The 27,684-nt window shown below is 37.5% G+C and overlaps 1 protein-coding gene across 2 annotated transcripts in view; it reads left to right on the top strand.

Annotated features, from left to right (window-relative positions):
* Positions 1-27,684, top strand: part of cpne5b (copine Vb) — a 119,696-nt gene that overhangs the window by 9,131 nt on the left and 82,881 nt on the right. For both annotated transcript variants that reach the window (XM_072382481.1, XM_072382480.1), the window contains exons 3-6: positions 17,499-17,539; positions 17,826-17,872; positions 24,353-24,456; positions 27,190-27,229. In XM_072382481.1, the coding sequence (XP_072238582.1) occupies positions 17,499-17,539; positions 17,826-17,872; positions 24,353-24,456; positions 27,190-27,229 (232 nt within the window). The remainder of the gene's footprint in view (positions 1-17,498; positions 17,540-17,825; positions 17,873-24,352; positions 24,457-27,189; positions 27,230-27,684) is intronic.

Here is a 27,684-nt window from a genome sequence, read left to right as displayed (position 1 = left end):
CACATAATAGTGCCTATTTAATCAATTCTCACAGCTGAGGATGAACTGTCTCATTCCTGTAGCCATCAAATTTCTCCGGCTTGCAGACTTGTATCAAGCTCATATCTTGTAGCCCTCACGTCTGGGTGAGAATCTCCTTGAATGCAAACATGGCCTGGTGAGACCGTGGAAGACAGCCACTGAACATAAGTGTGGTGAAGTCCAGAGGAAGAAGGGTAACACATTTAGCAAGTGTTAATGATGGTTCACTGTCATGCTGGCTTTAGCTGCTGAGAGGATGAGACCAGACTTTGATCCTTGCTCTCTGGCTGACAGGACGTGCTGGGTTTCTGGCTAGAATAGAGAAGTCATTGGGAGACAAAGTCAGATTTATCTGTGAAGGTCTGGAGGATCACCCAAACACCATCTGTCCAAGATATGAAAAAAAATGTTGACAAGTGAACATGTATGGAGGGTAACCTGAACTCCAAATTCTGTTTGGGAAAGGGTGCTGTGGCCTCTACTTGTTGTTGAAACTTGCTATTAATCTGAAGTCTCTGACTACGTGCTGGCAGTGACTTTATTTTGTCAAGTTCATGTTATTATAGCAGCTACAGTCAGCTTGATTGTAATTGGAAGCTTAGAAGCTCATGGCTACATTTTCAGGGGAACTCTGAGGAATCCATGAGATTGTGAAGTTTTCATGATGACTAAAGTTGCTAAAAAATACTGCAGCTAATACTTTAATATTGTACAAAGCTCCAAAACACTGGAGAATAGTCTTCAAAGCTTGGTTAGACGTTGCAATGACGGGTCACCTGAAAAGCTTCTCTGACTGGAAGAGCCTGTATTAACCTTTGACCAGATATACTTTGCTCGTTTCAGATCTCTGATTAGCATTTTAGCACAGTTTCTCTGCTCTGAGGGATTGGTATAGGTAACTCCTCAGTGTTGTTATTTCAGAGCATAACTGGATTAATTTGGTTTTTCATTTGCAGCTATTGATAATCCAAACAAATCTAATAGAACACATTTCTGCAGGCACACATACGCAAACAAGGAAGAAAACAAAAATGAAAATGCTGTTAGTCAAAGAAACAGAGGCAGTATTTCAGTATTTGACGAAGATGACCTATTTGTTACTTTGGATTAAATCATTTTAATTGATCGCCAAAAGCAAGTTCATATATCATCTTCGTTTTTACTCTTTTTCTTAAACAGAAGAGCACACTGAATTTTCACTGTATATGCTGTATATCCATCCATCCATTTTCTATACCTGCTTAATCCAGTTAAGGCTCATGGGTGGGCTGGTGCCTTTCCTAGCTGCCCTTAGGAGAGAGGGAGGGTACACCCTGGACAGGTCGCCACTCCATTACAGAAACAAACAAGACAAACAACCATGCACATATGGAGGCCCCAGGTGGGATTCAAACCAAAAACCCCCTAGCTGTGAGAAACAGTGCCAACCACCACGCCACCATGCAGCCTAAGCGTAACTCAAAGGTGAAAAAGATGTTGTCACATGGTCTCAATTTCGTGCCACACAAAAGTGTACGGGGTTAAAAGCGATGCATACAGTCGCACCATCCATCTCCCCCCTTTTCCTCCTTAAGAGGACTTTGGTTTCTTACATAAATAACGTATTAAGTTAACTCCTGCTGCTTGTATACAGGACACTGCTAAGGGTTGAATTTAAGGATATTAAGAAACAACCTTTAAGATTACATTGATTGCAGAACTTGTTAATGTAAGAGTGTTTAATTAGTTTTGTGCTCCACCGTTCATTGCCAATTATGGCCTGATTTCCGGTGGAAAAAGCATGCCTTAAATTTTGGGGTTGATGTGGACGCATTTGGTGGGCAGAGGGTGCATGGCTGCAACACCTTTGCATAATTAGAGTGTGCGAGGAAAGATATTTATTTGACTGGAGGAACTCAAAGATGATCTGGGACTCTCCAACAAGAAAGTGTCTGGAAGACACCTGTTGCTTCACACTTTATCTTTATTATTTGTTGTTTTAATGGGCATACCAAACTTCTGCAGGAACGTCATTGTCTATAGCTTCACCTGCATTGTTCCAGAGTGCACAGCAAAAGCTGTAATGCTGTAGCAAAGATGCAGTGTCTCACCTTTTGGTTTATACTTTTTGTGAAATTAGTGTTTTTTACAATATCCCAAGGCCAGATAGTAGGCTTTGCTATTAGTTGTTAGACAATTCCAAATGGTTTTCCTTATTATTGTTATTAGGCAAACCTGTTAGGCTTCAATTACTCTTCCTCAGTCAAGTGCCATCAAATCCTAGACTGGTGAAAAGAAAGAAATAACGTTAAAACATACTATTTGAGTGTAGCTGAACATAAAAATAAAATCTTATGACACTTATCAGAGTTAATTTCACAAAGAAGTCTCAATGGACACTTTTTAAAAAATCTGAGCCAAAGAAAACATCGTAAACATTTTTACTGAACAGATAATCATTCTAATGTTAACATGGTGGGTCGTGTAACAAGAAACAAGATGTACCCGTGCAGTTGCTCAATGACTGGCTCATGACTATCAACAAGTCTGTTTGTTGGCAACTCTTCACTAATATGCATTGCTCCAAATAAACTGCTTCGGTCATTAAACAAATGAGTTAGTAGAGCCTACATTTGTAAATCTGCGCAGTTTTAGGACCTCGCCTCAAGACCCTGGACCGTCCCATTGATGCTGTTTATGATTTGCGATCGCACTCTCTTTGGTCAGGATTGTAAATCTCCCCCATAAAGGTGACCAATAAAATATACTTAAATCTGTAAACTCACAAAATTGTAGATTTGTTTTAACCTCAACGTTGCCACACAATTATTCACTTCAGCCATGTGTGATAGACATGAAGACTTCCTGGCAGAAGCATCATAATGTTTACAAAAAACGGATACATTCTGGCAAAAATGATTAAACAGAAAATAGAAAGAGCCAAAACTCTCTGCATCCAAGCCTTCTGATAAAAAGAATGCAGGTGCAGGAACAGTCAGTCACCTGTGTGAATTGCCCCCATTGTGGTGTGGTAGAAGCATCTGTCCTCAGCATATGTGAAGGGGCAATGGGAGCTTAATAGCTCTCAGTCAGAGCTTTTGAGGAAGGTGAGTCACAGCTGTGGACAGCTTCCATTGCTGTACAATCAGATAAATTGAGCTTTTTCGTACTTACTTGCACCAAACCACTGCAAGTGATGCATTTTAATTGATGACAATGAACAATTTTTTTTTCAGAGTTTTGTGCCTGTAGTGCTCATGAGAACAAATAAAAGGATACTTCCTGTTGTTGGTGGAGCAAGAGTGCTTACAGATTGTATGTTCCCCACAAATTCTTCACATAAGCTACGGCGTATCCCGAATTCTATGTTTGTTACTACTTGTTACTACTATCCATCCTATCGGAACAAATTTCCTGACAAGATTATGTAAATTTGATATATGATGTGTAAAATTAGAAATAATATGAGGTGCTTTCAGCTAATGAGCTCAGCTTGCTGCTGGTGTATGGTTACAGGTTTGGATTAGTATATTTCCCTGTTAGCTTTTGATGGACCAAGTGAGAAGAAACTTAGCGGTCCAAAGTCCCTGTACTTCTTATCAGCAGATATATCATGTATCCATTTTAGCCACATCAAATGCAATATTCTACGTTAAAAGTAGGGGAATTGGGAAACCGGTGTGGAAATATCCATTAAAGGAATGATTGCCGCATCGTTACTTGAAACAGAACGTGGGTGCAGTTAATTCAAGATGGCAACTAATTTTCAAATCATTCCCATACAGAACATTTGGGAAGTTACAAGTTAATCTCTTGACACTCAGCACTAAAATCTGAGAATTAAGTATGACATTTTAATTAAACATCCTTATTACAAGAGTGAGACTGAGAAACAGTCTATCATCACCAATAATTCCAATTTAACCAATGCCGATTAAGTGAGCATCTTGTAGTGAATTTTGCATGATTGAGTTCCCTTCACAGAGTAAATCCGGAATTGCTCGTGTATTCTCAGTCTGCAGTGCTATTTCGGCTCTGGCTGCACGCCCCTGAGTGCAGTATGGGATGATTGGGCAAGATGGTCATGTTTGGTACAGCAAAGCCGGAGATGTGTGAAATGCGTGGGTGAGATGGCTGGTTTTGATTATGGAGCTAGAAATGCCCCGGGGAGAACTACGAGTGAAAAAAAACCCGATGTGTGTTACTGTGTGAGCGTGTCAGGGAATATTTTGCTCTTCTTGCTGCCTTCATAGCAATATGATTGAATTTTTGACGGTTTAAGACAGTTATTCTTGTGAATTAAATTTGATCTCAAACGTATAACTGCAAAGATAGCTGGAAATTCACTCTTCCATCAGCCCTCAAATTAAGTTAGTCCTTATCCCAAAGTGTTGATGTGAGACTATTGTATCTGTCCAGCACTAAGAAAAACTCCTTTAAATCCGTTTTTCTTATCTTAGGAAGTCATTATAAACTTAAAATTTATAACTGCTTTATGTTGGAACCTGTGTGATTAACATACCGAGACAAATCAGCTACTTGCTTGGTCCACCATGTCCTGAATATATTTACTCAAATCATATTATTGTAAAAATGTCATGTATCGTATCTTTCATGGGATATTGTGCACAGATTAATTGTTCTCTGTGGACAAATGCAGTCAACTTAAAACATAAATAATTTTTGTAGGTTGATGTCTATTAGCTGGATTACATTGGATTTGGTCTAAACAGTCATTGTGATCAAAAGGCGAATCCTCCAGACTAAAAATTTTATGAAGAAGCATTTTCTGTGATTTTCTGACACAACTATTCATAAGTATACCTTTATTAATGTCAGATCACATAACAATAAGCATTCTTTTTTAGACCGAGCCATATTTTTTGACAAAGTCAACCAGACAAACTATGACTCCAGGGGGTGTTTTTTAGTGTCTGTAGCTGCCACTGCTGTTTCTACTATGTGTTGGACAGCCCGCTCTCATGACAGAATGTGACATAGCTGCCTTAGTCCATGGTGCTTAGTATTGTAGTTTCACAGTAAAGGCTGAAAAACTACTTCTTACTGCATTTTCCTCATTCTGTTCCCTGCCCACCAATGTGCTACCTCTCTGTACGTGTTCCTACTTCACAGCATCCATTTCTGTTATCTTGCTTTTATTTTGCCTCGAACACTTTTAAGTAGGAGGAAGAGGATGGCAGAAGGTGGTAATACATGAAAAATCTTTCAAGACATCCCTAGTATGAGACTCGTCCAGCACAATGTTTTCCACAATGTTTGCACTTGTATTTCTACTTTTCCTACCACTTGTGTTTGTTGCCTGTTCTACAGCATTCTTACCCAGGAGTGGTTAGGGTTAGGAGTTAAAAGCTAAACTCAACATACATTGTAAAGTTTAAATGTAACAAAATTACACACACAGTTGGATAACTTTACAAGCATATGGCTTACACATTTTACTTTCCACTGTTTTACAATTCCTGCCATGCCACATGACCATTGCCTTTGTAGAAGACAGCAGCCTAGGGATGTGCTGCCATCCCACAATTTACAACCTCACACTGTGGCAAATGCTACTTTTTGAGCATTTGGAAACTGGCGTGGCATGGAAGGGGCCAGTGAGGCTGGTGGATATCCAGGTAGCTACTGTGTACAAATTTGGTTTACAAATGTACAGAAGTCCTACACATTGCTCTGTCAAGCAATCCTCTGAGTTTCAGGTCAGTTAAATACTTCAATGAGATGTTGGTGTAGATTTTCAGTCATCCAGGTCATGGTTATTCCGATGGCTTGAATAGAGGCAACAACACTCCTTTTCTTGATTCTTTAAGACTTTAAACCTCTTATCCAAAAGGCTTTGGCTGCACATGTGTACTGTGAGTGCAAACGAAAAGACTATGATTGTCAGCCTTGTAAATTATATCTTCTAAACATTTGCATGGTGACATGTTAACATTAGCATTTAGATGAAAGTACCTCTTTGTAGAGGTATAGCCTCATAGATTCACAAACCTGGCTGTAGACTCTTAGTCTTGACATTATTCATGATTGCAGCATGTTGTTGATGCAAGTGAGTGATCTACAGTTTTTGTTTTTTAATCTAGAAGAGCTCATTAGCTAAAGGAGGATGCCTTAGGGGCAAGATGAGGTTGAAACCTGACAAAGGGATTGTTACTCTATCATACAGAGACCCACTTCACTGATACAGTCACACATTTTACATTTAAATAGTGCTCATGCCGTTTCCAAACTTTTACTCTCTGGAATTTAGTTTCAAGATCTGAGCTAAATTTCGTTTCCATTTTGCCTTTCATCTCAAAAACCTTGCTACATTTTCTGCTAGAATAAAGTTGTAAAGACGGAGCTTAAATGTTGTTCCCTATTTTGCATCCACATAAAGAAAAAAAAATGATTCAAATCTTAGGGAGCTTTGTGTGAGATAGTAACTGACAATTTGTAAAGTGATACCAGCATTCAGTAGCTCACAGAATAGAATAGAATAGAAATATTTTATGAATCTCATCTTGTCACAGCCTGTGACAGTATGTGCTGTTGCCTGTTAGGAATTCCCAAGCTAATTTAGCTTCCCTTCTACGCTGCAAGCTCCAAGAGTATATCTGGCTGGCAGAGCAGGAACTTCCCAAGAGGAAATCTTGGCTTGAATAATTCAACAACTGGTGAGAAAAACGATCCGGCTTGGTTCTGTCATCGATCTAACACTAAAGCAATGCCAGTGCCACGGTTAAACTCAGATGATTAAGGCTCTGTAAGGTTATAAAGGGGGCTTTACTTGTGAATTGCTGCTGCTCCTACCTTTGTTGTTAGTGTAAAGTGGATGAGAGAAACTCATTTGTAGACTGCAAATTTCCAGTTGTTCTGAAATTTACAATATGCAGAGGTCGACATGGCTGCCAAGTATCTACACATAATACATTCAGTTTTACAATCAGGGAATAAGAAGACAGCCAAGTAATAAGTGAGACAAATGACAAAATTGTGTTATTTGACAGATAAAGATGAAAAACTGCCGAAAGGTGTTTTGATACATTATCTAGCTGTAATAACACTGTGCTCCTTATGGTTTGTCCAGTGCTCCACTCTGTTGCTTATAAACAGATTACTTTAATTCTCCCACCTCCACATTTTCCTATATTGCTCATATTACCCATTTCTCCACTCTCCATCTGTTCACCCCTTTCTTCTTTCATATTGCTCTGTTTTCCAACTCCCTTACCTGCGCTTTCCTTTCATTATTCCCTCCTTATTCCTCATGAATACCTTCCTTCCCCTTTCAACCTATCACTTTCAATTTGTCACCATTGCAGTGCATTTATTTTCAACATCTGAGGAGACAGATATAAAGATAGCCTTTATTTCAGCATAATCTTATATTACATATTATTATCAACTCTGTAATCCTGATATTGAAAACTATATGTTTCCTCTTTTTCTATATGAACACGCTCTCTCTCTCTCTCTCTCTCTCTCTCTGACGCACACACACACACACAAACACAGGCATGCACACACAACACCCTTCCCTTGAGTTGTGTTGCATTGTGTACAACAGGTCAAGCATAGAGCCTGAGCTGTATGAGTTCAACATTTACTCATTCTACACCCACAAACAGTCCTCCTTGCACCAGAAAAATACGCCCTCAACATCAGCCTTTCACCTTTATACATGCATGCATTCCCAGTCTTTTCTTGTGTGTAAATGTCCAGGGAATACTGTGCTGGAAACATTATTCAAATGTGTGGAATGCAGTCATCAAGCTATGTCAACAACAGGAGAAATTGTTTTCAAAGGCTTGCATTTAAATTTTGACATATATCAGTTGCAGGAAATTAGTCCGTATATGTATGCTCTGCCACAACACAGGACAATAATGTACAGCAACAGTGCCAATGAACATTTGCTCTGAAATCATTCTATCATTGAGAAGTACATCCATGAGCTTCCAAAGTTGAAGTTACAAGTCTGTGACAGCCTATTTATGCTGACTTGTGCTCTGTTCCAAGTCAAGAATCTCATCAGCTCAATATGCGAGTCTTCAAAAGGAGCAAGTCCTCCCTAGATATTTATCATCCTTCTTCCAGCCTACTTTCAGAGCAGTTAGAGTTTGAGAGCTGTGGAAGCTCCTGAAGGTTTGCTCAAAGGAGCTGTCTAATTATTATAGTATGTGTCACATTTCTGTAAATAAAGTCACCAGTATCCGCATGCCTGCTTAACAGGCACTTGTTTCTTCTCCCTGCACAAGAGGAACTCTATTATTCTAAGTCTATTTCTGATATACTCTCTAAGGACCCCACTCTCTTCCCTCTTTCCAACTCCATCTCACTCGCACGTTCTCTGACACATTTTTTCCTCTCTATCACTTGTGCTTACATTTGATTTTCCGTTACGTTCAAATTCTCTTGATTGAAAAAAAATTCCCTTGTGCAAAAGAGCCAAAATCATGCCCCCATAGTCTGTGCATCTCTTATCTTTCTTTCATAAGGAGGTGGGCTTTGGGAAGTTGGTTTGAAACTCCCTTAGCATTGTCAGTCCCTTTTGAAATTGATTACGCAACCCCCAGTGTAAATTCAGTGATACAGTGTAAACATATTGTGTTATAGCAGCAGCAACAGGTGAAACTTAAAGACATATAATCGACTTAATTGTGAAAAGCAGTTCTTTTGTAACAAACTGGTACTTTTTTAAGCAGTTTGGTGTCTATTTACTTACAAAATGCTGTGACCTAAAATTATTTTCTTTGCTTGGGGGGAAGAATAAGACGTTCTCATTTGGCATGAGGGTACAGTAATTTCTATAGTCTGCCTGCAGAAATACAGCATTCTTCTCAAGATCAAAGTTTCAGTCATTGCCTTTTTAAGGTCATTAACATCAGATTTAGTTTCACATCGGCTCAGTTTAGAGCCCCATCCACCAATATAATGTTGTGCTAAAGCCTTTATTTCTGTATTGTTGTATGTAAATGAGCACTTTGTCAGGAGAGGTTTCACTTTCAGATTTAGGGCAGCACCGTTGTTGACTTGGGGCTGGTGTGTTGGAAAAGCATATGCTGTGGGGGCTGCACTTGACATGGTGATAGAAGAAAAGCTTTGATGAGGTTTTGTTTCAGTAGACCCACTTTTGAATTCACATTCAAGCTCCTGCTGGCTGGGAGCTGGCGTTTGAAGCTTCGGTTAATGCTGCCTTTTTGTCATGCTTGTGTCCCACATCCTAGGTGAGTGTCTTTAAAGGAAATACTGTATACAGTACACCTGTTTCTTTGCATGAAAGGTGTATTGGTAAATGTTATTGTAAACACGAAACAGATGGATGATGGAGTATGAATGTGAATGACAGATTGACCAGTTGGCTAGTTAATAAAGCCTGACCAAGGCTTCCTCAGACATTACAACTAACGTGGGAGGTGTCTGAGATGCATTGTAACCAGGTGCCCAGACTACTTCAGCTAGCACTTTTTAAAGTGGAAAAGAAGTAGTTCCAAATTGACTGAGCTCCTCACGTTGTCTCTTATGGTAATCTTAGTCATCCTTGTACGCATTATCTTGTTCTCTCTATCACTACCCACAACTTGTGACCAAAGATGATATTTGGAACATAGATTGACCAGTAAATTGAGAGTTTTGTCTCAGATTTCTCTTCACCATAACAGGCAGACAGAGCATGTACATATTTACAGGCGCTGTGCTGGACTGTCCGTTTTTTTACCATCTTCATCCCTCACTTGCAAACAAGACCCATAATACTTAACTTCACCTTCTTAGGAGACAATTCATTCCCAAGTTGGAGTGGGCAATCCCTGCTTTTCAATCTCAGAAACAGCCTCATGGCCACTTGAAAGCGCTAACTCTCATCCAGACCTCTTTACGCTTGACTACAAATCGCTGCAGGGTGTGACAGAGGTTACTGCTCAATGATGCAAGAAATAACACTAGTGTGATGGAGTTATATACCGTCTTCGAGGCCATTTACTTGGTTATAGATTTGAAAGTTACTCTCTGAGAACTGATTACGTCAATCACAATAGCAAATTATAGGCTATATGGGTATGTATGTATATATATATACATACATACATAGATACATTTAAGCATTTCACTGAGATGGAGCGGATGAGATGAAGTGGAAATACCAGACCGCTTGTGTTCTAACATACTGTATAAAGCACATCACATGGATATTTTAGTACGGTTAACACCTTGATAGTCCAATAACAGCAGAAAACAAGACCGGATTACAAAGATTATGCTTTGTAAAGTTATTTTGTAGCATTTCAAGGCATATATGAATATTGGTTATTCTTTGCCATGAATAACAGTTATTTATCTGAAGATACTGCCTGTAGAAAAAAGGCCGCAGAAAAGCATTTTTATACTGTAACAAGAATAATCTTTGTGATTGTTTTTTGTGCTTTACTTTTTCTTCTCAATGTCTAAGACTTTTGTAGCAACACCATGATATCTTTTGAGTATGAAAAGTGAGTCATTATACAGAGAGTTCACTGTACTTCACCTTGGTAGCTTTAGTTCTTATCCTATAATATTGTGCAAAGTAATCTAATTCAAAAGTATCAAGCAAGCCTCAGCTACTCTTGATCATGAAATGTGACAGCGCCAATCACAGAGCACAGAGTCACAGGCTTGAACTTGCTTGCACAGTATGTTCCTGAAGAAGAAAAAAACTATATACACAAAGAAGATGTTCACAGACTTACAAATATTTTGCATCAGGAAACATGAATACTTTCTATTGTTCACATAGGTTTCTCTCATAGTTTATTAGATCACAGATATATTGTGAATGGTATTTGCTGGAAATCTTTACACAGTGGACTCTAAAAACACAGAAATGAGATTACTTATTTATCAACTCTGATAGGAAAACTGTTGGCCTTTTCTAGTATACCCTGAATGACCTCTAGATGAAGATTGCATTGGACTGGCTGGTGCACACAGCGGCAGTGTACTAACAGCACTGTATTATAAAAAGTGCAAACATTGGCTTTATTAATCTACTAACTCTTAACTTCTTACACATTTGCAAAATTCTTTGAGATTTTAGCCTGTGCTTGTTGATATTTATCTGCTAAATGGGATGAAGTGATTTAAACCTACTGGTAGTTACAGAAAAAAAATATGAGTGGACTGACTGGATGTTGGCCAATAATGTGCAGTGGCACAGGGATGGAAGCTGTTTGAGGCTACATTTAGCAGAAGAGATAGTGGTGAGAACATTAGAGGATAATACACAGCCAACAGATAAACAGGAGTTGGGAATACCACAGATAAAAAGGAGGCAGTAGTGGAGGACTCATGGGCTGATTCATTTTGGAAGAGTGAGTGAGTAAAAACAAGAACTAAATTTGCAATACAATCTCATACAATTTGAACTCTTTGCTACAAAAAAAGAGAAAAGGTTGATCTCGTGATCTTTATTGGCAAATTTGGAAGTAAATTTCCAAAATTTCTTCCAATCGAACATTAGAGCACTTAGAAATTACCCCGTTTAAAGCATCATTAAGTTTTTTTTCATGAAAACATGTCTTCATTTTGTAATAAGAAGCTCATATAGGTAGGTGTGAGTGTTTCCAGAAAAGTTGCCTCTCACATTTACCTTCCTACCTTCTGTAAGTAATTATTCCCTACAAATATTAATGTTCAGTATGAAAACACACACAGAGACACATAAATGAAAGGTCATGTAGACTCCCACACTATTCTTGCAAAGATAGTTTAGAAATGAATTTGGAACACTGGCAACCTTCTTTGCCACCTCTTCATCTATTTCTTTATGAAGGATCGAGAAACTTGTTCTTCCATGAACAAATATAAATCTCTAATTAGCTGCAAATACACATGGAAATGCTGATACTCAGAAGTAATTACCATCAACAGTATAAGTAACAGCATAAATGATAGTGATTTAGTATTTGTAAGTGACCAATAGGATTAGATTAAATTAGATTGCAATAAGATATGATAACATTCCAATAGATTTGATTCTATTTGATAAGATATTACTGACTCATGATATATTAAGATATATACGTAAGAGAATGTCAGATTTAAACTTTTTAAAAGTCTATTCAAAGTCTGTCTAAAGTCTTGTATGGAAGATCTAAGACTCAGCGCTGGTCCTCCAGAGCTACTGCCCAGCATGTTTTAGATGTTTCCCAACACTAACACAGCAGATGAATAAAAGACAACAGCAGTATATACACTCAAACTGAGCTGAAATTAAACTAGTCCATATGCATAACATGGATAATATGGACTTGTCCTCAAGTTCTGCACAAATATGTTATTGACCCTTTAATTTGGGCCAAGTGTGCTGAAACAGGGAAACATCTACAGCATGCAGGGCAGCAGCCCATAAGGTACCCTCACTACCCTCTCACTGTGCACATGATCTGCTGTTTATCAGCGCAGCGTGTGTGAGGCTGTGCAACACACACGAGACATCTGACTTCGCTGTGTACGCCTGTTTGTTACATGCCATTGATTCATCAGATGCTTTTATCCAAAGCAACTTACTAAAGAGGACTATAAAGGAGTAAAGAGTAGTTATTTCACTGAATCAGTTTGCAATAGGCTTTTAGTTCAGAAGGATTTAAAAATCTTTTACCAGATTTCAGTAACGACTGAGTGCTCAGTTCCGGTGAGCAGAGACACAAAAAAATCTATCAGCAGAGAAACATAATAAACATGCTTGTGTATTCATTAGTTATGAAAACATTATGCAATCCACGACTTTCAAATAACTTTATGAAACAAAGAAGTGTGTCGTGTGTGTGTAGAAAAGTTGTTCACACTCAAACGTAATGATCTTGTCTCTAATATCAACTTGGCTTACTTGGAAGCTCTGCTGAAGTAGTATTAGACAAAATGATTATGTAGTATGAGGTACTACTGAAAATGGAAAATCTCCAAAAAGCCATGTCTTATCACAGCATTCCACGTAATAATAGAGATGCCTAAGATGTCGTCCTTCAATACTGCAGAAATACTACAGAGGACAAGCAGTAACTTTTGTTTCTGGAAGGTGGGAAACTGTCATTTTTGATAAATTTCTTGGATTATTTTGTTACATTAGTAGTTAATACTTATAGTTTGAGATTGCAATATAACCGTGTACAAAATTCATAAAATTTGCAATCTTGTCAGAACAACTAGATCAAATCCTGTTATGGTTGGTGTATGGAAAGGGCCCAAATGAAACAAAAATACCCAGTTATGACGAACAATGCCTTCAGGGGATATTTTTTTCCTGTAAACCTGAAATTCTGAAACTAGATTTGAACATAAAATGAAAAACATAAAATCAGTTTTTCATGCGTTTCTTTTTTATTCGTAATATCGCTCTCTGCGTTCCTTTTAAAGCTGCAAACGAGAAACATGAAAATAGCAGACCGAAGGAAAGATCCAAACAGATTGAGGCAAACAAGAATAAAGCTGAAGCCTTATGGCAACAGAAGAAAATCAAACAACAGAGAAACAGAAACTAGAAAGACTGAAAGAAGCCTGCAGGCTCTGGCACCTCGAGTGAGGGCTCTTATGTCATTGTAGTGACCCTGTGAACAAAAGAAAACAAGAAGGGTAATAGTACTGGGTACACAGTAGCCCCTGGCAGGCGCTGTGAAAAGGTCAAGCAAGCCTGATGGAAGTGTTACATTGACACCTGGAACATGGGCGGAGATTAAGATGGAGAGAGAAAGACATGAATAAAAAAATGCATTAAAATCAGGCACAAACAAAATGGCAAAAGTGAAATTGCATGAAACAAACAGCATGAAAACGAATATAAAGAACAGAGTTAAAACCTGCTTCCAGCTCCTACATAAAGCCCATTAACAGTGATTTAAAATGCTTTTTTCCTTTATTTTTTTTAACAAACATAGCAAAAGAAAAAACGATCATGTTAACATTGTGCACACATTCAGAGTGTACGCATAAAACCATCAATGCGCTGCACGCTAATGTAAGAACAACGTTTGCCTTGCAAACTGGAGAATTATTTTTTGGCCAAATAGTGTCGAGCTTCAATCTGTCATCTCAGATGAAAGTACACTTCTGACATACAGAGCAGTGAAAGGCATTCTATAGTTTGACACTCACTGTCTCTAAATTAAGGATCAAAACATCAACTTTGATGCCAGTATGAAAACTGAAGTGAAAGTTAGGATGCTTCCAACAACACACTGAAAAAAATCTGTGAGTTTCACGTGTGTCACTGTCTGCTGCCCTGCTTCTACATTTATTAGACCTCTTCTCATGTCAGTTGTGTTTTTTGATTTTTTTCATACTGTTTTTTTCTGTTTCCAGTATTTCAAAGAGAACATTGTGAGTGGCATAGCAGTAGTTGTTGTCGAACAGAATTTAGAATTTAGAAAACAAAACCTTGGCCATACTTCACAGACTGTGACAGAGACAGTCAGAGAGGAGCAGAGAATGCAAGAAAACCTTGACAATGACAATGACCTTTTTTCTGTTGTCTTCTAATCTAGTCTATAATTTTGTCTGTAACCTTTGGTGTAAATCAATGCTGCAGGCACTAATCAGACTCCAGATTCAGAAGATTCATTATGTCATCCATAATAGTTTTTATACTGAATCACGGTGACGTTTGCATGCTGATTTAGAAGTTACAAACCATTTATTCCATTACATGTAATACCATTAGTATGATGCATTAGGAAGCTATTGCAATTTCACCAACTGTTTTTTAATGGCTGAATAGAAAGTCCACATCTTGTCTAACTGAAATGAATAATTAAATGCATTTGTTTTTTAAAAGTCATGCACTGAAAGTGTGACTTTCTCTGTTGCAAAGACCGATCAGAGAAGGAGATGAGCAAATGAGACGAGTAAACACTGAGACATGCCAGCAATCAGGCTGCCATTGTACAAGACCTCAAACCCAACATTTTTCTGTGCAGATATTCATGCTAGACAGGCAGATTATTTTGTAGACTGTGAACAGGAGCATGGTTCTCTGTGCATGTTACCGACTTTTACACGCACTCACACCTGCCTGCTCTATATAAAAATAAAAAAAGCCTTTTTTTTCTGCTAGACATAGAGAACTTGATTTATTATTTCCAGCTACACTTTAACTTCGTCGGCAGGTGTTTCAACCCACTTTATATGGTAGTATTGTGGTTTGGTTATGGATTTTCATTTGGTGGACTTTATATAGTGCTACTGCACTTAAAAGACAGCTCTGACATTGGATTCAGTTTGCAGTATAGAATATTATGTATACTGGTTTGGGTTGACCCTACATTTGAATTTCAAGTAAAACTCAGGTGTTTTTACTTACTATGTCCAATTATACTGTACCTCCAGTCAGGGAACTGTATATTGTTGGTTTCTTTTTGACCCTTCTGCACAGTGTAAGCTTTTTAAGTTTGGAGACTCTCTACACCATCAACTGGTCATCCATCAAGGTTTATTGTATAATGGTAATAAATGCAGGATTGAAGCATGAGGAGTCGAGAAAGATCAAATTTGACAAGGGTACGCTTTTCATTAAACATACCTGTGTACCTGAACAAGGTCTTGCTGATGTATAGAGTTTTGTGATGGCTCACCAAAATGCTACCAGATATGATCCTATGCAGGTGGCTATTTTGAAAGAAGGAAAGACATATCATGGAATGGCAGTCCAGTGCCCTTTTTAATGTAATAGCTTGTAAAACCACACTTTCTCATTTAATACCTGCTAAAAAAAGAAATGACACCTTAATGTATTTAATCATTCCAGCACAAGAGTCTGGTGCCCTCATGTACACTTATATGATATTGGCCTTCAAGGAACACAGTTTTAAAAGGTAATTACCTGCTAAGCTACAGGCACTTCAAACAGCATGTAAACCTTCCCTTAAGTGTCACTTCGATCTGCTCAGATACTGATGCGGTCAGCAATGATAATAAGGCACTGTCAGCCTGTGGCCTGAAGCTCTGTTTACTCTCTTTCCATGTCTGCAACACCAACACCAACAATTCCACAGACAAAGATTTATTCATTTGAGAATGGATCCTTAAAAAAATGCAATACGTAAAAAAAGTCATATTTTACTACTGAAATAGGTGTCTAAATGCAATTTCAGCTGGAATTTAACAGGATAAGCTACTGTTTGTGCCCTGTTCCCAACTGAAATTAAGTGTTGGTCTTTTAAATTCATGCACAAACAAGCACAAAATGTCCCAAATTTGCAACTATGACATTAAGGCTCCACTAACATCACCAACGTTGTGATTTAGGCCAAATCATGACATATCTCTTAACCTAACTATGTATTTACCATTACTGAATACTGCATTTCACAACAGGCAAAGAACAAGGAGGGGAATGCACACTGAATTACTGTAAATAAACTTTTCAGTTTTGTACATTCCTACACAGTGTTGAGAGAGGAAGAGTTAATATGACACTATAAACACGGCCCTGTTCCAATTTATTTGAAGTATGTCCAAGGCTTCAAATTGTAGACAAACATTCTTTTTTTTTTGGACACAATAGGCGGTCTCAGTTTTAACACTCAATATGTTGTTTTTTGTGCTATTTTCAGTCAAATAAATTGTTTGTGAAGGGCTGAAATTTTTAAAAATTGTATTTGGAACTTTATTGTAATCAGAGCTATGATTCTCCACATTCAACCTGAACAGTGGTCCATTCAACTCATTGAAAACACTTGTGCTAGTTTAATAAGAGACAAAACTGCCCATGTGAAAGTCTGCCAGTATGATGGTCTGTTGTTTGTTCTTCCCCTGTTACACACTGGAGAATATCTGATTTATTCAAAGTTGTGTTGCTGCCTTTCCACCCCCCATTTCCTCCAGTTGTTTGAAAAGTGTTTTGTTTTTTTGTTAGTTTTTTTTTATGTTGAATACTCTAGGATGAGAGGAAGAGCTCGGCAGTCACTCAACAGATAAAACATTTGCATATTCAATTAGTTTGAAATAGCATGAAGAGAATGAATAGAACAAAAAGATGAAAGTGTTACCATAACCCACAAATTAAACAAGAAATACTTTATCTAAATTCCAGCTAAATGAAAAACAACTATTCTTTCTGTTAACGAATAACAGCTTTCACCAATTTCTAACATTCTAACATTATATCAAGTGCACAGGATTTGAATGAATTAAGTTCATGCTATTAATGCAAAGACAAAAAAATAAATAGATTGTTGATCATGCAGTGGCAGTGCAATAACAATACAAGTAAATGAAATAACATAATCAAAGGCATTAAGAGTACAAATAAAAGGTGCAGAAAATAGTATATGGTTCAATTTATAATTAAAAAAAACCAAAACAAATGGCAGCAAATAATGTAAACATCATATCTTTAATAATTCCAAATCGAATACTTTCCCCAAGGTAAAAAAAATAGATATTTGATTTGGACTACATCCCTCCAGGCTCAGAGCACAACACTTTATCAGCATGAGTAACACTTGTCTTTCTTCTTTATTTTCCAGAAATTTGCTGGATAAAGACACATTCTCAAAGTCAGATCCAAGTAAGTATGTTGGAGATACTTTAGTGTTTGTATTCCTCTTAACACTTTTTCCAATACTATCAGGCCCAAGTGTTGCCTTTTGTTCTCTATGCTTTGTTGCTTTTTCAGTTTTGTGGACAGTATTGCTTGTTAGTTCGCTGTACTAGAGCTAAAACTCTTTCAATGATTTGCTGTTGAATTTCCTTGTGCTTTTCTGATTCTGTCTTTGTTTTTTTCTCTCTCTCCGGCTCTCAATTTTTGTTTTTGTTTCATCTTTTGATTTCCCTGTCTGGTACTTTTTTCACAGTGTGCGTACTCTATACGCAAGGTGTTGAAACCAAACAGTGGAGAGAGGTGAGCATGCACACAAAAAACACACTCCCACATATTCATTTGAATAAAAAGTAAGAGAGGACTTCTGTCTTAATAAGCTGTATCGCTCTGGATAAGACATTTAATTTCTTCTGCTTTTTTTATTTTTACTGAGAGCACGCAGCCAATAGATAGTGTTATGAATTCATTAAAGCTACTCAGCTATCAGTTTTCTGAAACTGTCATGAAAACATTACCTAACTGAATGCTTAAAACTAAAAGAAAAGAAAAATGAATAATAAAGAAAAACGCTTACAATAGGATGATCATCATGTTGAGCAGCAAACTAGGGCGGGATTGATCTAACGCTCACTGTGCCGTGCTTGGTTTATGTTTTGAATTCAGCATAACAGTTTCTCTCTTATCATCTGACCATTGTTTGTGCATCAACAAAAAGCAGCTGTGTTGATGGAGTGGTAAACTCAATTCTGATCTACCAGAAAGCAAATCAATAAAATCAATTTTGAATTGTGCACAAATAAACGATTTATTAGAGCTTTAGTCAGGACTACTAGATATACTGTAGTCCTAATTAAAACTAACCTAGATTTCCTTCACAAATAGAAATAAAAGAATAGAAATAATGTCAGAATTATCACTTGATTGTGTGGATGCAGACTGTCCACTGAATTAGTCAGGAATCATCAAACATTGCAAATGTCAATGATAATCTGATAATGAAGCTGAAAATGACCTTTGTTTAGTGAAGTGTGTCTGCAATATTGTTTACTTCTCATGTTGTTACCGTCCATTATTGTCCAAAACCTATTAGAAATGCAAAAAAAGCCACAGTGTTGCTCTTAGTGAATGTTACCTACACTGCAAAAGCTGTCGATGATTTTAGTTAGTAGTCATCCCTTGGTCATAAATACTGACTAGCACACAAAGTCTAAATTTTGGAATAGTGCTGCTTTGTTCCAGTGACACCGACACAATGTACAATTGTGACCTGCTTTTGAGAATTTATGTTTTCAGAAGGAACCAACTGGGGGTGAGAATAAAGAGCAAAGACAGTTTTTTTCTTTATCAGATCACTTTGTGTGATTTATATTATTACATTAAATAGTAAATAAGTCAATTAAGAAATGATTGGTATTATTTAGGATTTTCAAATATGATTTAATCAGAGAAAGATTGTTCGAAAACCTAGAAAAAAGGGATAAATTCAAAGTTTGACAGTGGGCGGTATATTTTTATTGAACACAGTCTCAGTGGAGGCAACAGAAGCTTTGGGTATTAACCATGACAGATGTACAAGGATGAGCTGTTTTCCTCTAACAAAAAGGGGCAGTGCCACTGTTCAATTCCCAGAAAGGATTATCACCTGAATTATAGTACACAAATATATGGTATGTATGTAGTATAAATTTATTATGTTCCCACTACAACAGCTGTAGCATTCACAGGTGTCTAAAACCTCACAATTGACTAAATTACTGAAAAGACACAAGTTTTCTATTGTAGAAATTCAATAGGTCACATCACGGTGGAATCTAATGAAATATGTATATATATATATCCAAGTATTTATTTATACAGTTACACTACCCGTATCTGCTGTTCTTATGTTCACCCACACACACAGATGGCTGTGTGGGCGCTTTCATTCAAATGTTATTGAACTAGTGTGTATATAATTAACACATAGACTTACGTGTATTTAAAGGCCCTTGTATCATAAATTCTTTACCGTACTTCCCATTTCTTTTTATAGGTACATTGTAGGCTGTTTAATCAGTGAAGTGCATAAGAAATTGTATATAATGAGCATTTCTCAAATTATTCCTTACTGTCCGCTTCACCAATAAATATTTGAATCAATCTCCTCGTGGAGATAAACTATCAAATCTATAATCAGATTATCAAGAAGTGGTGGGTGTTGAATGCAGCTTCTGGTCTTGTTTGGTGAGCTAGATTGAACACTAACGACTGAATAAGCAAAGCCAAACAGGTGATTCATCAGAGAGTTTTAAATAACATTTTCTGACAGGACCCTGTAGCTTCCCAGTCAAGCTGGGGTCATAGAGTTTTTGATGAAGCGTATGTTTGTTTTTTTTCAGAGTCAGGCTGTTCAGTTAGATGGCGCAGTCAAGCTTTAACTATTGCTTGACTCAACTTTGCACGTAACTATGCTGATTACCTATTCTATAATGGCAACATTTGTGAGGGGAATCCTCAACCTCACAGAGTTTCAGTCGAACATTCTCCTGTACATACTGAGCATGCTTTTACAGGTTAGTTCATGACAGGCCAGGGTATGTTGTGTATTATATATATCATATATTGCATATATTATGACAGCATACAGTGTGTCATGTAGTTTGGCGTATATTGTGATGCCACCAGAAAGGATATGTATAGAGCCTTCATACCAAACATTGTTGACAAACAGGTCAATTTCTTTTAGGGTGAATGCAGAGTGCTGCTGCAACAAAAGATGGATGGGAGAAATATTTATTTTGAGATGAACCAAGCAGAGAGGATGGTCTGCTTTCTCACACATAGCTCCCCTGGTGCTCTTTTATATTCTTCTCATGTGGGTGTCTTTTGATAGTAAATGATGGTGTAAGAAGGTTTTGAGCTATCGATTACCCACTTTTTCAGGGAGCCTGAAGTGTAACTTAACATCAGAGGGTGGGATTCAACACCTTCTTTATTGTTTGGAAGTCATTTTCTGATATTGATGCATGAGTTGAATACATGGTTGATAACACGATTGGTAATGTCCAGAACAGAGCCTACATTGCTGCTGACAATTTTCTTTTGTTAAGGGGTGGCCAGATTTACGAAGGTGGTGGCCATGGCTACCTTTGGCCAACTCTTGGCCATGACAGAAGGTCTTGCCGCCCCACATAGCAGGAAGTGAAGGCCTTCAGAGAGCTATTCATATATTCATAGAACTGGAGTTGCATCCAAACTCCTGTTTTATCAACCAGAATTAATTTGCATCTCACTTTTCTTACAAAATAAATGTAGCCTGATTTAATGGAATTAAAGCATAAAAACAGTAGAAACTATAAAAGAAGCCCCCACGAAAAATATTTCTTTAGTTCCAAACAACATGAAAAATGAAAACAAGTAAAAAATTTAGAGAAAAAAGAATTCAATTAGAGACCAGATGAAAAATACCAGAAAAAAACAAGTCTTTGACAAATATAACTAAAACGGACCCTGTCCTCATTTGAGCAATAAAGGCTTAGATATACACAGCATTCTTCGACATAAAAGTTGTACGTGTGTAGGTAAATAAGTGATGAAAAAAAAGATAAAAGATAACTATTTATTTGCCATGCAGGAAAAAGTATTGACACATCAGTGTCTGTGGTACGCCAGTGAGAGTAATGGTCTACATATCTAAACAGGCAGAAGTCAGTTTTACTCACACAAATTTCTTGATAAACTGTAGCGATTCAAATGTGCTCTGCCAAACAGCTAAGTAGAATATAAAAGGTTTAGAATATTCCTCAATTCAACATGTCGTTTAAATTGATCAGCATTAGAAGTCGCGACTTTTTAATCCTTTATATGCATATGTACTAAAAATTCGGGAGCAGCTGGTTAGATCAGGTAGATTTTAATGGCGGCTGGCTCAACAGCAACATATTGGTAGTTTTATTGAAGAGATCACTCAAAATCCCTATTTTCAGATAAACACACACAATATGTTGCATTTCATACATATGTACAATATTCATACTGAAATTCTCTTAGAATATTTCAGTATTATTTGTAGCGAAATGTTTCTTTGTGTTTGTGAGAACCCCCCAGGGAGTAAATGGATTTGTATGTGAGAGGAATATTATTTCATTTGTGTACATTTCACTTGTAAGCTTTTCAATAGTTTTTTTTTCAGTTGTAGGGCTTTTTACTTGTTTGTGTAGGAACATTTCAGCTGCATATGTGAGAGAGTTTTCCTAATATGTGTGCAAGGTTTTTAGTGGGGTATTTGAGCGAGTTTAGTTTCAAATGTGTGTACACGTGCTAATTCTGAATGACTTCCCTGACAATCCCTCATATATGTGGGCTGCCTCCGTGTGTATATATGTTAAGATATTCTCTAGCTCAAAGCTCTAACAAACCCTGGAATTCCTTTTGCCATTAAGCCAGAAACATGCATTTGTATGGAATGCATTGCTCCGTGTGGTAATTTGGCATTTTCTCCTTTCAATGGCTTAATACCTTTAAATTTGTCTCTCCTGGGAAGTTGCTCATTGCTCTTTGTGTTTTAATATGTTTATCTCTTCACTGGCATTTGGCAATTGTTAAACACACCCCAGTGCTTTTCACTGAAGGCCAAAGCAGAAAGAAAAGCTCAGTCTCACACTAATGCACTTTAGTGTCATTTACCTCTATCTGTGAAAACACAAGACACTACCAAGCTCATTATGATAGCACCATGTTACCATCTACTGAACATGTCGCGTGGAGACCAACAACCCATATTGGCCAAAGAGCTACAAGACATTTGGATGGCACTAATACCCAGCCGTGCTTTGTGTGTGCTCCAGGGAAGAAGATAATGAAATCTCGGTCAGGTTTTGGACAGAAAAATCACAGACAGAAGAGGATTAGCCTCTCATCTCGGTATCCCTCTCCTTTGCTAGAGCCTTCATGAATGCTTGCTCTCACTTGCAGTGACTCTGTTTTGGGGACATGTTCACATTTCAATATCAGACACTATATGTCTAGTTGTTGACGGAAGAGTTCAGTTCATCACATGCACAATGTATCTGTATGAGCTGCTGCGTGTGTGTGTGTGCGCGAAAGTATCGAGGGTGCCGGTCAGGGAATTCATGCCAGATTCTCATTAGCCAACTCCAGCAGCCCAGAAGCATCTAATGAACTCTGCTGCACAGTATTGTCTCTTCCACTCAGCGGGGAAATCGCATTACGGAGCTCATCTTTGCCACCCGCCTCTTTACTAACATGTGCTCACAGCCTCATCAACACCTCCGGGTCTCTTGGAAATTCTGGGTGCTGCACAGACTCAATATCAGTAACCTTTCCCTCTACTTTTCTCCCTCGCTGATGTAAGAATAAAGTATACAGTGATTAAGTTGATATGCCTTGGAATAAGGTGTTCAACAATGCTGAAGTGAATGATTTGGTATCATTTCTGTTGTCATTTTGTTACCACAAGTGCACAATCCTCTCTATTTGCTTATTTTACTGTTATATCCTACAGAACCTGTCTTCAATAACTTGAGAAAAAGTGGTCGAAAAAGTAATTGAGTTCAAAGTTGTTCAGGACGAACACAACAAAAAAAATGTTTTTAAAGATATTTGATGGTACTTGAAGATATGTGCCACAATGCTTTTTATCTAATTGGCCAAAACTTGGTGAAATACAGAAAACTGATAATGAACATTCTTGATTTTACTCAAGATGAGTGGCTGTGCTTAGCACCGTTTGCCCCTGAAAACATTTGTTTCATGTCTGGAGGAACTGCCAATAGCAATAGTCTGAAACAGCTGTGATGTGGAAAAATGTTAGCGTATGATATGGTCACAGGCATTATTGTTCACTTGATTACACAGACAAATGGGAAAAAGTTAAATAGGATAACAATCTGCCTGTTGTCTCACCTGCACACACCTGGCAAGTGTCCCTGTTTGATTTAATTCCAAAGCAACCAAACTGCCATCATTAAGGTGCAATCCCATATACACTCCGCAAGAATTAAACCTTTCTTTCTTAAGTCTTTCTTTTGAAGGAGTATTTGATTAAATCCAAATCCAATGGGGAGAGACTGATTTATGTATGTACTGTTTGCCATATCTGAAAGTCTTAATCTGCTTATTGTACAGTTAATGCATGTGGTGTTTCTGGGTGTTTGCTAGTCTTTCTCCGGCATATTTCTTGGCACCCTGGGAGTGAGAATCTCACTAATTAGAAAGCCTTAATCACTACTTTACTCCTCCTCTTCTCTTCCTACTCTTTTCCCACTCCCATCCTTCCAACTCCCTTTCTCCCCCCCCAACACACACACAGACACACACACACAACTACATCACCCTTTTCGTATGCCTGCTTTTCATACAGTTTTAATTCCTTGTCTCTTTTTCTCTTTCAGTCTGCCTGTCTTGATTCTCTGCATACACCTTTTCCTCATCCCTTACTTTATCTCTTCCCCTATGTGGGGTTAATGAGTCGGTTATCCTGCTGTAATTAATGTGAGCGTGGGGATAAAGATCAAGGAACCGGGAAACACACTCAACTTCCTATGCACAGCCGCAGCATGTGAAATCAGAACCATTAATCAGGCTTATGTTAAGTTATCAGTCTGAGGCAGAGTAAAAATGCAGAGAATGGTTCAAGAGCAAGCAGAGAACATCACTATATTTGTTTATATTATATATTTCTTTGATATAGTATTTGTTTATTTATAAGTGTTTTGTTTTCTTGCTTCTCCTTTCGTCATTCTTCTCTCCTGACCTAAATCTGTGTCTTGCCCTCCACAGTTTGGCCGGACAGAGGTGATCGACAACACCCTCAACCCAGACTTTGTAAGAAAGTACATCTTGGACTACTTTTTTGAGGAAAAGCAGAACCTTCGCTTTGACTTGTGAGTGCTCTTGAATCATCACCCCTAGTGCCCTCTGTCCATCATTCTCTGTGTTCTGTGCTGATTTTCGCTGCTTTTACAGTAAGTTTAGTATGAAAACATTTTGTTCAAACTCCAGAACCACTGGGTCAAGTTAAGGCAGTACAACCTACTCATGTAGGGTTAGAAAAACCTTATTCAATGTAAGCCCATGTGAGTTTAGTTTAGTTTAGTTTAAGAATATTTTGGACTGTTGAAAAGTTTTTAGTTCAATATATCACATTACAAGCTGATTTTACTTCAAGTTTTTTGTAATCTAAAATCTAAAAAAAGGATTCACTGCCTTTATGTTTAACACACTAAAGCAGAGTCAGAAGGAAAAGTATTTTTGGAAATCATTGACACTGCATCTTCCACACTAAAGAGGAGAGGGACTTCTGGGTTGCTACCAGTGCTAAGTTCAAAAGCCTCCTTCAGTGATGGTATGGGGAAGCAGGATACATCTCTTTTTAGGAAAGACCTTGCATATTTTAGTGCCACATTGCACACTGCGTCTCTTACAGCAGCATGACTTCGTGGTAGACAGTATGTGTGTTAAAATGGATTACATTTAGGCACCAAACTGGCTTGATTTTAGAAAAAGGTGAAGGTTTGTGAAGCCTCAAACGTACGAAGCTGAGAGTGGCCTTGCTTGCAATTATTCATTTTGATGCCATTATCTCAAGATCATAAATGTATAATTTTGTTATCTCAAGATAACAAAGCTAATTTTAGCGTGATAAGAATTTATCTTTTTTTCTTTTCTCTGAGAAACCTGCATTTTGTTGTCTCAAGATCACTGGGTGCATTGAACATGAGAGGATCTTGTGTTAACAACTATTGGAATCTTTGATTATCGCTGCCAGGACTGTCAGGGAGGATATTTTATATCAAGTCAAAGCATGCATGTGTAATTCTGTTTGCTTCTGTTTTTCTGCTGATGTTAGTAAATGTCAGGCACTTGCACTTGTTTCTGCATTGATAATATTATACACAAATTTGCTCCACTTCAGCCACAATCTGCCCTACAGGCGATCAAACTGTTTGATTGGGAAAATGGGATGGGAAAACATATTAACCCATCGTCTTGAGAGAACTAGCCTCATCATTTTGAGATAAAACATAAATTTATCTGTTTTCAGTGGTATCTCGAGATAATCCGATAATTTACTCATGATCACGAGAGAATGATGGCCTCTCTCAGCTTCTGTACATTGAAGAAACAGTAGTATTTTATTTATGTGCTTGTGAAACTGAAGCATTGAAAATGAAATATGACATGAATAGTGCACTTTTTATGATAATACAATCCATCCAAATGTTACATTTGAGCTAATAAACTGTATATTTGCTTTCGCTTGGGACTTGTAGATTTAGCTGCAGTTTTTTCCATAATAACATGCACATAGCTAATGTGCACTTACAGTACTAAAGACCTCTTAATAAGGCTTTCTGTCCTCAAACATAAAAGTTTGAGACATTAAACATCAAGAAAATACATACATATTGTTAGTAGTGTATGCACATTTATGCCGATAGCCATACAGCTATTATATTCTTGACAAGTATTGTCCCATGATATCAGTCAACTTGTCTACAGCTCAGAAGCTTTTGTTAGAGAAGACAAAACAAAACTTACACGCCTTGGCAGAAGGAAAAGCACGACACACTTGACAACAGTAACTAGGATGGTAGAGCTTAACAGTAGGGCCACCTGATTTGTTAATAGGTGTCAGTCTTTATTTTGAGCACTGTCATTACCTTTTTTTTTGCCTGTCATCTGGGATTTTCTGTCCATCTAGATTGTTTTCTGAAAGTTACGGCATTCCAAAACAAAATGCCATTATTTTTCCAGCTCTGGCTGTAATTTTTGCTGCTGTTTGGTAGAAGTTAATTTCAGTTGAGAGTAACACAAGAATTAAACACACAGCCTATGTTTATTTCCTTCTCATTCATTCCATCATGCTCTGTAAACAGCAGCACCTTCTCTAATTAGATCTTGCTATTCAGTCCAAGAGGCAGAAACAATGATGATGGTGGGGTCCATCATCAGCAGCAACAACACATTATTATGGGCTTTGACTGATAATATTACTCTGTATTTGTATCGTTTTAAGAGGTGAGCGGGATCCATTGTTTCATCAGAGGTTTAATCTTGGTACATCGCATATGCTCCATTTCCCCCACTTTCACTGCATTACATTGACATGCAAATCAGACGAGGACCACCTCAGAGGGAAAAAGGTCTTGTTGAACCCTTCCCCAGATCTAGACTCTTTTCATCTCGCCCTCAGTCACATTTGTTTCATTTTCTCGCATGGTGTCCTCCCACCTTATCACACACTGATTTTCAATAGAGCATATTAAAATATGATCTTGTTGTTTTTTATTTTGTCATCTTTCTTTCACCTGCTTTTATTGGATTTCAGTCTACCTTTCCACAGTTATCACCGTATTGTTGTGCTTGTTTATGACATCGTGTTTTTTACCTTTAAAGAAATTAAAATTAAGGAAAGATAAACAGATAAAAAGCCCCCAAAAAGGTGTACTATACAGATGGAACATCCCTTTTCCTCCCGAATCATCCAGTTTATCAGGATTCATTTAAAAAAAAGTTTCTTGAAGAGCATTCGTCAAAATGTTACAACTATAGGGTCTCATATTTTATTTGTCAAGTAAAAATGGCTTTTATGCTTTTATTTCTTTCCCTTTTAGGTATGATGTGGACTCCAAGAGCCCAGACCTATCCAAACATGTGAGAGCACATACAATGAATACTCCTTTTTTACCTTGAATCTCAGATAAAATGGAATCCATTCTTGACTAAAATTTGAATTACTGGCTGGAAGTACATTGAAAAGGGAAAAAACAAACATTGCTTGACGGAGTTTGACTTGAATTAACATTGGAGGGTTAACGTTTCATGTTTTCTGCACGTTTGAATTGGGTGTTGCCTGTAGCATGTTGATTCTTTTCTTTCAATGGAATAAAGCAAAACCCTTTATTTCTTTAGCATCCAAATACAAATGTTTATTTTTCTCTCAACAGTTAGTTTGAGATTTTTTGCAGTTGGGTATATTGATTACTATGAAAATGTGCAATTAATGAGTTAGTTAGCCTTCCACTGTCTCCTTTTAGTTATAGTAGCAGAGCAGTGATAGGCACCGTGGAATAATTTTTCATACAATCATTTTGAAAAAACTTTTACAA

Source organism: Leuresthes tenuis, unplaced genomic scaffold (genome assembly GCF_036924035.1).
Source record: "Leuresthes tenuis unplaced genomic scaffold, fLeuTen1.0.hap1 SCAF_3, whole genome shotgun sequence".
NCBI classification, from domain to species: domain Eukaryota; kingdom Metazoa; phylum Chordata; class Actinopteri; order Atheriniformes; family Atherinopsidae; genus Leuresthes; species Leuresthes tenuis.
The sequence above is the reverse complement of the archived record's forward strand: the minus strand, read 5'-3'. Positions and strand labels throughout refer to the sequence as shown.